Source organism: Cupressus sempervirens, chromosome 6, assembly GCF_028749045.1.
Source record: "Cupressus sempervirens isolate cs-2001-9-10 chromosome 6, ASM2874904v1, whole genome shotgun sequence".
Classification (NCBI taxonomy): domain Eukaryota; kingdom Viridiplantae; phylum Streptophyta; class Pinopsida; order Cupressales; family Cupressaceae; genus Cupressus; species Cupressus sempervirens.
The window spans coordinates 118,015,639-118,027,667 of record NC_143123.1 but is presented as its reverse complement, the minus strand read 5'-3'; the positions used below and the strand labels follow the sequence as shown (position 1 = coordinate 118,027,667).

At 33.1% G+C, this 12,029-nt stretch overlaps 1 protein-coding gene and 1 long non-coding RNA gene across 3 annotated transcripts in view; both read right to left on the bottom strand.

The window, feature by feature from the left end:
* Positions 1-3,303: 3,303 nt before the first annotated feature.
* LOC149551504 (uncharacterized) lies at positions 3,304-4,287 on the bottom strand. Its single transcript, XR_016352758.1, has 2 exons — positions 4,044-4,287; positions 3,304-3,434 (listed from the first exon to the last, which is right to left on the bottom strand). It is a non-coding gene; the product is annotated as an uncharacterized LOC149551504 (long non-coding RNA).
* Positions 4,215-12,029, bottom strand: part of LOC149551502 (serine/arginine-rich splicing factor RSZ21-like) — a 30,056-nt gene continuing 22,241 nt past the window's right edge. The window contains exons 4-5 of one of the 2 annotated variants that reach the window (XM_089786995.1): positions 4,868-4,972; positions 4,215-4,720 (exon numbers count right to left, since the gene is read on the bottom strand). In XM_089786995.1, the coding sequence (XP_089643121.1) occupies positions 4,672-4,720; positions 4,868-4,972 (154 nt within the window). In that variant the 3' untranslated portion in view covers positions 4,215-4,671. Of the gene's footprint in view, positions 4,721-4,867; positions 4,982-12,029 lie in introns of both variants that reach the window. The other variant, XM_089786993.1, reaches the window with a different exon arrangement.

The window sequence follows — 12,029 nt, the reverse complement described above, 5'->3', positions numbered from 1 at the left end:
CCTTTAAACCCTAACCAAAATCTTGACCTTAATTTTGCTCCTAACCTAAACCTAACTCTAGTAAAAATCACAACTCTAAGCCTGATGTATATCCTAACCTTAGCAATACTCTCATCTAAAACCCTTACAATAATCTTATCCTAAAATATGATCATAAATATAAACCTTAACCCTAATTCTCACCCCAACATTAACAATAATACTAATGACAATCTAGACCCTAAGTATATGCCTAATTGTGCCCTTAACCTTAAAACTAACTCTAGACCTAAACCCCAACCTCACTAATTGTAGTGCAAATTCTAACCTTAACAATAATCCTAGTCCTTCACCCCTAAATTGTAGTACTAATTCTAAACCCAAGCCTAATAATAATCCTAAACATTACCCCTAGTCTAATAGTAATCCTAAACCTTAAACCCTAGCCTTACCAATAATACTAATGACGATGCAGACCCTAATTGTAAACATGATCATATCTATAAACCTAGTCCTAAACCCTAATCCTAACTCTAAACTTGGACCCTAACTTTAACCATAATACTAACTTTAATGTCAACCCTAACCTTAACAATAATCCTAATCCTCCAACCTAAACCCCAATCCCAAAACTAACCATAATATTAACCCTATGTTGATCATAATCCAAACCCTTAATCTTAAAACTATCCTAACGCTTAACTCTAAAAGTAATTAAACCCTAACCATATACTATCTATAACCCAAACTAACCCAAACTAAAATCTTAATTGGAATTCTAGTTGAAAATCTTACCCTAACCATAATTCTAATTCAATATAATTACTCATTAATTTATTTAATATCGTTCATGTTGCACCACAATAACTACTAGCACATATATATAATAACTATAACACAAACTATGATCTTAATTGAAATTCTAGTTGAAAATCTTCCCCTAACCATAATTCTAATTCAATATAATTAGTCACTAACTTATTTAATATCGTTCATGTTGCGCCACGATGACTACTAGATTCGCAAACGCAAAGAGATCTTTATGCAAGCACCAAGGTGTAATTTATATACTTGTTCAAAGCATTACTCAAACTAAATTAAAATAAAAGCATATGCTTGGAATGTTTATATGCAATTCCCATACGTATCTTATTCAAGGTGCCATCCATCTTCCACTAAAAAAAATTAAATAATAAAATGAAAAAAAATGGGGAAAGTTAGTGTATTTTTATTAAAATGACCAACATCTAACAATGATTATACAACAAAGAGTAGGTAAATATTAAAAATATTCTAAAAAACAATTTAGCTCGTAAAATAACGACGTCTAATTCTGCTCATACCATATTCGAAGTCCTTAAAAAATGCCATAATTTCTATGACAACTGGGATTGTATCCATCTCAAATAGAAATTAGGATTTATTTTTCCATGTTTTCTTTATGCAAACTAGTTTAAAAGGCTTAAACGTCTTTGTAGTCCCTTTCTGTTTACATTGGAAGCAAAATGTTGTTTTAAGAAATGCATTACAACTTAAGTTTTTAGTATTACAGCGCATTCATGACCTATCACACTACTAAAGCTTCGAACAAAAGAATATAACCTTTCCCGTGACTGAAAGATTAGAACTAAACGGTTGTTTCTAGATCAGAAGTCAAATCTGTATTTTGTACAAAATCCTATCATGTAGACACAGACTCATGTGTACACCAAAAATCTACAATCGTTCAAGCCAAAAATAGACAGAGAGAGCATCAAACAAAGTATCACGAAAACGAAGTCCACATAAAATTAAGTGACTACCTAATAGGCACATCTGCTCGTTGACTAAAACAATCATTATAGAAGCACTCGCTATGATCACCGCAGAGTAGTTTTGAATAAGCAACTCAATTCAAGCTCTTGGCAATTACCCAAAAAAATATCAATGAGGTACACCACGAATTCTTGAATATTTTAAAATTATTGGAGATGTTTTTCATCAACTGACCATTTTCCACATCAATAATTCGTTCCACCTTCCACATCCCTAATACGAGCCCAATAATATTTTAATAACCTGTTAATTGTATTTCACTGCATGTTTGAAGCTAGTGTTCGTTTCCCATTCAAGAAATTAAACTATCAAAAGCTATTGCAAAAGAATATTTTTTTATTTCAAGTTTGTTTCTTGCACGTGTCAGGAATTGTGATGAAAATTTAATATTCTACCACTGGTAAATACGGAAAATTCTTGGCTGGGTGTGTATTGGCACGTTCAGCTTATGCTTGGTCTACGGTGTATTGTAATGCAGCCTTAAGAGTATATGGCGCACTCAAAAATATATAGGTGTTGTTACTCCGAATGGGTTTCTTGGTCAGCCATTTCGTAATTCAATAATCCTCCAAATACTTTGAACAGGCACGATTCCATAATTTCAGTTCAATAGATTCCTCCTAAAATATTTCTCGAGAAATAAACACATTATATATTATTTCAACAGTTTAAATTATCCATGTTGGGATCTGCCGTCTTATAGATTCTTCTCCAGTCTAATCACAGGTGTCGTTGATAACAATTCTTTCCAATCATGAATTGGCATTCTATCCAGTCCCTGCAATGGGTTTTCCAAAAGGTTGCCATATCGAATTCATCTTTTTTATTACATAGATTTTTATATAAATTCTGATAACTGACACTTGGCCTTTCCTCTAACTGAATGCACCTTTCCTCGACTTCACAGAAAACAGAATAGGATTTGTTTAACATATGTCGTAGATATAGACCAAGCTTATACAAATTAGAAGTGATTTAGTTGTATGGGTTGACAAATTTTGGTGTACAAACCAACAGGAAGCACAGGGTTTTATTCCATCGGGATGATTTAAGGTAACAAACACTATCCAATCTCCATATTTTTAATAAATTTTTATTGGGTATATAAACTAACATGCCTTCGGTTACTTTGTTACTCAGGACCTACAATAATAACTCTTCCTTGACAACAATATATGGCACTTGCTAGATATCTCTGAATCAGAGAAAATCTACATCATAATAACATCAGAGCGTGTTTCTCGGAACATTAAAAATTTTGGTCACAATTACCTCCACAATGATTACAATCTGTGGAAAGTTCAAACGCACTAGCGACACATTACGTATTTTGCCACTTGAAGCTTGTGTTGACCCAATCCACAAAAGTTCCAGCAATCTACTGTTGTGATGCGACCCAAAATTCTATAAAAATTTCAGTGTGCCAAAAGACAGCCTATCCCAGACGAAAGAGTGCCACCATTTATCTGTTGACAATGTTGATGAAAGCATTTCCACTGGTAGATCCACTCAAGAAATGTTCACATAATTGAAATTCTGAAAGCAGGTGACAGGCTGGATGGCCGTGCATAAAATTCCCAACACAACTTTCAAGTGGCAGGTGGGAAAAAGATGAGCATCTGCTTAAAAGCAAGAAATATCTGCGGAGTTCGATAAGTGACAAGGAAGCAGATTAAGCCTGTTGTAGAACCATGTTCCTTTTACTCAAGAAAAAAGAAAGCAAACTTGGTAACATTCTCACTATCTTAACAATCTTGCACACATCTGAAGCCTACTATAAATACTAAAAACTCACTCTAAAATGGCAGCATGATAATTTTTCTAGTCAGGTGTCAGATGCACAGCAGATGCAAATTGGGGTTGAAAGAAGTCCAAGAAGCCCATTACTAGATACATTAATAGAACTACCAGAAGTTTAGTTGAAACGTAGTCCAAGCAGCTCGTTAATATGATGTCCAAACTCACTCTAAAATGGCAGCAGGATGATTTTTCTAGTCAAGTATCGGATGCACAGGAGATGCAAATTGGCATTGCAAGAAGTCCAAGAAGCCCATTACTAGATACATTAATAGAATTACCAGAAGATGTAGTCGAAATGAAGTCCAAGGAGCTCGTTAATAAGAAATCCAAACTCACTCTAAAATGGCAGCAGGATGATTTTTCTAGTCAGGTATCGGATGCACAGGAGATGCAAATTGGGGTGGCAATAAGTCCAAAAAGCCCATTACTAGATACATTAGTAGACTTACCAGAAGATGCAGTTGCAATGAAGTCCAAGCAGCTCAATAATATATGCAGAAGTAGAGTAACAACAGCATGAAGACCAAGAAGCCCATTATTAGAAGTAGTAGAAGAATAACCAGACCATGAAGTTGCAATGAAGACCAAGAAGCCCATTAGTAGAATAACCAGAGCAGCAATGAAGATAATGGAGTTCCACATTTCCCCAGCACTTAATCGAATGAGAACACAGAAAATCTGGGCCTTCGACATTTAACGTCATAAAAATCCAAAATTAAAATGCTTTACGGTCTCAGTTGAGAAGTCCAGTATAAATACTTTGGCATTCAAATTTCTAACTCAACATATCAAAGAACCGAGGACGAAAATTCACGCAGAATCAAGCAGCCTCAGCTTCAGATTAACAGTAAGATCAAGAAGCTAAAATAAACTCGATTCACGATGCACTAAGATGAACATTTCCTCTTGAGTCCACCTTTTAGTAGAATATCATGACCTAATGAGGCTCCCAAAGCCAACGATTGTAAAATGTAAACTCGTTCCTGGTAGTCATCTCTCTAAACCACCAAACTTTACACAGTATGCTGAAAAGTTTCAGAAGACAAATCTATTCACCAGCAAAAGACATCCAGGTTGTCATGGGCTACGACTTCTGTACCGAAGACGATCTCTATAATTCGGACTCCTGCAAAATCAAGAATCAAAGTTAAAATTATCTTGATCATTCCAACTGTCTGACCAAGTAGAAGGTACATCCCTATATTTATTGCTTATTGAATTTTTTATAACCATTCATCCTTAATGTATTCATTCTAACAAGTAGTCCACCAACCCATTTGCAGCTCGAGGTGCTACATAGTCACGAGGAGGCAGTGGAGATCGGACTGGCCCTCGATATGGAGAATAACGGCGTGGCGAGTAGCTCCTGCGCACTGGACTGCAGGCACTAATAAATAGTAGTTTAGACAAAACTTAAACCCAAAAAAACTAATTCTCCAATACCTAACTATACAGAGTATACTCCAAATTCAGTTTGCATGATGGGCACAAGTCTTTATCTCAATTAAGAACAAACATTCATAAATAGAAGTTACAAAAGCTCAGAATTATCTTAGATACATACATAGTCATAAACAAATCTGAAAAAAAAATTAATTGCTAGCAGAATTTCATCAGAAGCCGACGCAGGTCTCAGAGTAAAAATAACCACACCAGATTACCCATTGAATTTTGCTGCATTAAACTTACAGCAAAGAACAGTTTGAGGTTAAATCTTTCTAGCATGAAAATGAAATAAAGCAATTATCACTGGAGAATAGAACATACTATAGTTATGTCAAACCAAACAAATTTTCTTTCATGCTTTTAAATCTACCAAGATTTTGCAGTAACATAATAGTCTTTAACATCGCACATTTTGGTGGTCGTAGTGCAAGTGTTGATGGTAATGGAGGTATTTGTTATAGGTTTCAAACAGAGATTAAAGAAAGCTTAATACTCTTCTTATGCTCATGTGTCATTGGCTATAAATATATAATTGTAAATTGGATGTTTGTTGCAGGATAAATTCCATGTTGCTGTTTCTGAATGCCAACAGAGATATAATATCCCTCCCAAAAGTTCCTGCAAGTTAAGAATGATAAATTAATAAAAAGCTATAATTAAATTTGAAGTTCGAGTTTTAATAAAGGTCAAGGGCATGCAAAATGATGCGTCTATCAAGGAAAGTACAAGGGAGAACAAATGAAAATTCATCTTTTATCATCTGATTATTACTCCTTCAAAGCATGGAACTGCAGTTCAATCCATGCCAACAGTAACATCACTTAAGGTCCGGAATTAGAGGATGGAATCCTTCAGGCTTCCATTACTGAATTAGAGGACAAAAATCCCCAATTGCATGCAAGTTTCATGTGGATAAGAAAAATCAAGGTCAATAACTCATGTAAAGTTTTGGAGATCTTTCAAAGACATTCCAATAAATTATAGTAACTTACTTGCCGCTGCTGAACACAAGTCAGAGAGTTCTTAGACCAGGAAACTACGTGTAATATTTATTATTTAATGAAGAATCACACATATTAACTGAAATTTCTGGGTCAATTTTACCCAGAAGCAATATAAATTAACAGTTTATTTGTAAATTGAGCAAAAACTATTATATAGCAAACTTGGTGCTTCATATGTACAACTTTTTTCCAAATGGGGCATTACAAATGACGTCAGAGTTCGATCTTGCTACCTTGTGAAAGAGAGGACAACCCTACAATGCAAATCGCATAATGAAATTATTGGCCTTAACAACAAAAAATGGCAAGGCTGACTATTTAGCATTTTTGCTCTGGAGATGGCAATCATATTCAACTTGGCACTTTTGGCGTGCAATGCAATTGTAATACAGAGACCAACAGTTCACCAAATTTCTATTATTGAATCAAGTGATAAAGTATGCATTCATATTGCAGAAAAAGATAGCAAGTAAAGTGAAACAATATTCCATTACAATTCAATATCCATACAGATATAAATATTCAAAGCTCATAGGTTAATGTGTTTGGGTTCACTATACATTCTAAATTTAAAAGAAATGAGGACATGCATAATTTAGCTGGCATAAAGGATAATAGTACTTGTGAAGTCATGGTGATCATTTTGAAGAGCAATATCTAGAATCTGAAAATTCAACAAATAAGACTACTAGAACAAACAATGATTAATATGATGGCCACACACAATAGATCCTGAGTTATCCAGTGAAATGAGAAAAGGGTTTGAAGATATTTTTAAAACAATTTAACCAGAATGGTTACGGAATGTAAGAAACTCAAAAGTAGACAAAAATAATACAAAATCATTTCAGAGAAGATCATTGCAGTTAACATCATGTGTGTTGTGCCTTTAATTCTCATCTTAATATATGGAATGCTCATTTTCTTGCTTTGACTGAAGAGATATCCATGAAAGTATTTGAAGGTTGGGCCAACCTAATCAAATCTATGCAAATTAAATTGATGCCAAAAAATTAAACCTCAGCTTGCTGCTTTCTTTAGTGGGTTTAGAACTATGCTATTGCAAGATGTCCTGTTTGTTCTTTCTAAGGTTGAGAGAAATCTTATTATAAATTATGGACCTTGCTGATTTCCAGCTCTTGGTTTTGTTGTAAATGGGAAATCCAAGTATAGAAGCCAGAAGGATATTGGAAAATGAATTGTTCTCATCAAAGCATTGTATCAACCTTATGCCTTTAAAAGATAGCTGAGGCAAGTATAACTGGCACTTGCACCTAAAGGAGGTGCAAGGGATACGCCAATAGGTGTTTCATTTAAAAGCATAAATAAAGATTTACATAACAACAAAAAAATGTCGATCCCCAAACTTGTAGCAGTATATAAGCCATTCTTGTAGATAGTACAATTCATTTTGAAAGAGCTAAAATTATAGTACTGTTATATTGTGCTTTTAGTATGTCCTTAGAAAAAGTAGCATTCAAACGTATGGGAAGGCATAAAAATTTGTTGTATTGGTAACTATAAATCCTCTCTTCTTTCATTTTCTTGATCATTAGGTCTGAACCTAAAGAAAATAAATCGTATAATTGATAAGCAACAAAAAAAATCATGAATTGAAGAAAATGGATAATTTAGTTTGTAGTACTTTGAAAGTGGGTGTAGTAGTAACTTCACATGCATATAATTATTGCAAGATCAAATTGTAAGCAAGCATCTTTTTCCAATCTAATAATGTTGTATGAATTATTTTTCCTTTTGGAGTAGTAATCCAAAGAGAAGACATTCTCTATATGGAGGACTTTTAGGGATTTGACTCTTAAGATTGTTGTAAAGGTGGGGACTTCTCTTTGAGTTTCACCTGTATTAATTGTGATTTTGTCTTTCAGTTTCACCTATATCATTGTGTCTTTATATAGTGTTTGAACTTTTTATTGTGTATAGTTCATTTTTATTACATACATAGTTCACTTTTATGGTTCCTAACTTCACAATGGGGCAATAAACTATTTTATAAATTGGCAGTACCCAAGACTCTTAATTTTTTTCTTAAATTAATTTAATAATTTTAAAAGATGGAAAATTTATATATAAAAAAATCAAACATGCATTTATTTTCATTGAAGACTAAAGAATATAAGAATTCAAAGAGTTTATTACAATGACTAAAGAATATAAGAATTCGAAGAGTTCATTACAATAACTAAAGAATAAGAATTCAATGTCATTTACAACAATGTTTATATTTAGGAGAGATTAAAAAAATCAAAGATTCAAATAATCTAAGTAAACGAAAATAAATCAAGTCAAATATTTTTTTTAATAAAACTAAGAAAATAAAGAGGGCTGATTTGAAGATAAACAATTTTAGTCAAACAGTACTAATGCCTAAAATTAGAATAACAAAAATGCAAAACAACACCATACAATCCATAACTCTATATTTTTTTGGATATTCATGGATATCAATAAATTTTAACATTAGATTATGTTAATTCTTAATTAGAATATAAATATTACTATGCATGTAGAAAAGACTTTAATAGTTTATATTATGAATGGTTGGAATTTATTTTATCAATATATTGTTAATAACTATTATGTATTATTTTTTACGATAGTTAAAAAGGTAATATGTTTTCTAATGTATAATTATTATTTTTTTTCAATAAAAAAAGATGATCCTGAACTAAAATAAGGAAAAAGATGGAATAAATAAAAACAAGTAGCAAATATAGAATTTTCTCTAAAATAAAATATTAGTGCATTTTATAAAAGAAAGGTGGCACAATATGTAAATATCATTACTAGCTAAAACATTTCCCACTAATCATATTCACAAATTAGTAGGAAAAGCAAAAATAAGTAGAAATTTTGAATTGAACTACTATTCAAAACATGTAATAAATTGGGCTATTCCCATGCATTACAGTGACGAACTTGTTAGTATTTTTTCTTTTGCGTTGGAAGTAGATGATCCATGTCACAATTTCAAATTGGGGCTACAACCACAATAATAATAATAATAATACCAATGTAAGCACTCTTTTGCATCTGCAACATCAAACATGTCAAAGCCTTTGAAGATATTTATAATACTCAATATGATCATTATGTAGCTAGAAGAGATCAACTAGAGAAAGGCTTATAATTTTAATATTTAATTATTATCATTACTTTGACACACTTCGATTTGCAAGTGACTTGTAAAGTAAATGCATATCAAAGTAAACAAATAGTGAGCACATAAAATCAGCAAATATCCAACCTTAACATAATAATAATAATAATAAATCATTCTTGAATTCTTGTATTTTCATAAATCCTTTCAAACATAAAAGAAAAAAGTACAACAATTTAATAATTAGTATATAATATTAATTTACAAATAAATGTAAATTATAACTAAGTTTGTTAATCTTGAAAAATATTTCTATTATATAAATTTGTTCATTATTTTGTATAATTTTCATATGTACTTTTTCTTAAGTATCAATATTTTATGTTTTTCTTGTAATTATCATCTAAATAGATTGACTTAAGTATTCATTACAAATCTTTCACTTTTATTTATATTAAATCAAAATAGTAGTATCATCATTAAACTTATATATGAACATAAATTAAAAAAATTAATTACAAAAAATGCTTAAAATCAGAACCACTATAATTTGGACAGCACGACAAACCAGAACCATCACCACGCACTCAATCCCTTTTAGTAATCCAACACGGTCAAGGCAGCTGAGAAGCAGGGCTTTTAGTAAAAAGACCTCAAAATCGCTGAAGGATTCATACTTGCAATTCCGCCTCAGCGCTCAAATCTCACCCGTGGCTCCTGCATACTTGATGCAGGAGCATCTTGCATTGGAAAATTATTGGAAAAAAAAAAAAAAAAAAATTAAAAAGAAAAAAAAGGCAAAAAAAAAAAAAAAAATTCTAGAGGAGAGAGAAAAGTGACGAAAATTAGAGGAGAAATAATAAAAAAGGAAAAAGGAGAAAAAAGAAAAAGAAAGGAGAAATTTCTATTTTCAGAGTGCGTAGGTGGCGTAAATAGAAAAATAAGAAAAATAGTTGTCATTCCATTAATCGAAGTGTGTAGGTGGAAATTCTAGAAAGTTTTGGATAAATCATGTATTTAATATTTGTTGGGTGCTTAGTTGTATTTGGGTGGGAATTTAATATTTATTTAAAAGTAGTTGTATTTACCTTTTATCCCACATTGGTTGTGTTTGTAATGTCTTGGGTTAGAAGTGCCTATTTAAGCAAGGCTTATTATCATTTGTAATCAAGCTCGAGAAGGAGGAGCTTGAGGAGTAGAAGCTCAAGGAGAAGCTCGAGGAGTGGAAGCTCAAGGAGAAGCTTGATATCATCTTGTGGGTGTTGTAAGGATCTTCAAGTATAATAAAATTTCTTGTGAAGCATTTTTTTTATTGGTCTCCATATTGTTGCTTTCTTGATTGTGAGTGGGTAAGGGTGGTGTGGCCCTCTATCAAGTGGTATCAGAGCGTACCTACATTAGTGGTATCAGAGGAGTTCCTGAGTGTACAAGCAGATCGTCGAAGAGTGAGGCAGTTTGTACCAAGACCTTGGTTGGGCAAAGTTTATCAGAGCTTGTGGATTGCAAATCCGTTGTCCAAGACTTGTGATGTGGTTCCTGATTGTTCGTGCGAGGTGGCAGGTTGCGATCTGACTTGCAAACAATTCAAGGTTGTCACAAGGAGCGTGGGAAGGATTTGTTGCAGAGGGTTTACGAAGATCTTGGAAGATGGCTCCAAGAGGATTGGACCCTAAGATGATTGCCAAAATCCATGATATAGTGGAGAGGAATTTTTCTAAGATGATTTCTCGGTTGGATGATAGATTGGCTGATCAAGTTAAGGAGGTTCGTGAGAGAAGATGGCATCACAAGGTTGAGGTGGAAGAGGATGGTTTTGCTGATCAATCTGTGGAGTCTGATGCAAAACCTGAAGAGCAAATAGAGGTTGTTGCTGAGGATATTCCTAACCTTGCTAATGTTGGGATGGAGGTTGGTTTTCATGATCAATTGGTTGAATCTGACATGGAGATTATGGAGCACTTGGAGGTGGATGATCCGGTTGTTGGAGGTGAGTTATGTATTGCAGAGCATCTTGTTGTGAGCAATGAGGTTTCTGGTGTTGAGAGTTTGGCATGTATTGATGGTGATCTACATGTTGGTGCTGATATGGAGTTTGTTGTTGTTGATGCGGGGTTTGTTGCTATGGGTGTGGATTCACTAGTTGTTGATGTGAATGGGAGTTTGCTAATGAAGCATTATGTTCAGTTTGTTCTTGTGCATGAGCTTGTTGATTGGATGATTGAGATTCTAGTGTTTGATAGAGTAATGCAGATGTGGAGGATTTGCATGGTGGTTTTGTTGTTCCTATTGAGGTGGAAACCTTTGGTGAAGATGAAGATGGTTGTAGATTTTCTTTTTGGCGTCCAAGTGTGGGACACACTTTTCTATGTACTGGGGGAGTCTGATGCAGGAGCATCTTGCATTGGAAAATTATTGGAAAAAAAAAAAAAAAAAATTTGAAAAAGAAAAAAAAGACAAAAAAAAAAATTCTAGAGGAGAGAGAAAAGTGACGAAAATTAGAGGAGAAATAATAAAAAAGGAAAAAGGAGAAAAAAGAAAAAGAAAAGGGAAATTTCTATTTTCAAGGTGCGTAGGTGGCGTAAATAGAAAAATAAGAAAAATAGTTGTCATTCCATTAATCGAAGTGTGTAGGTGGAAATTCTAGAAAGTTTTGGATAAATCATGTATTTAATATTTGTTGGGTGCTTAGTTGTATTTGGGTGGGAATTTAATATTTATTTAAAAAGTAGTTGTATTTACCTTTTATCCCACATTGGTTGTGTTTGTAATGTCTTGGGTTAGAAGTGCCTATTTAAGCAAGGCTTATTATCATTTGTAATCAAGCTCGAGAAGGAGGAGCTTGAGGAGTAGAAGCTCAAGGGGGAAGC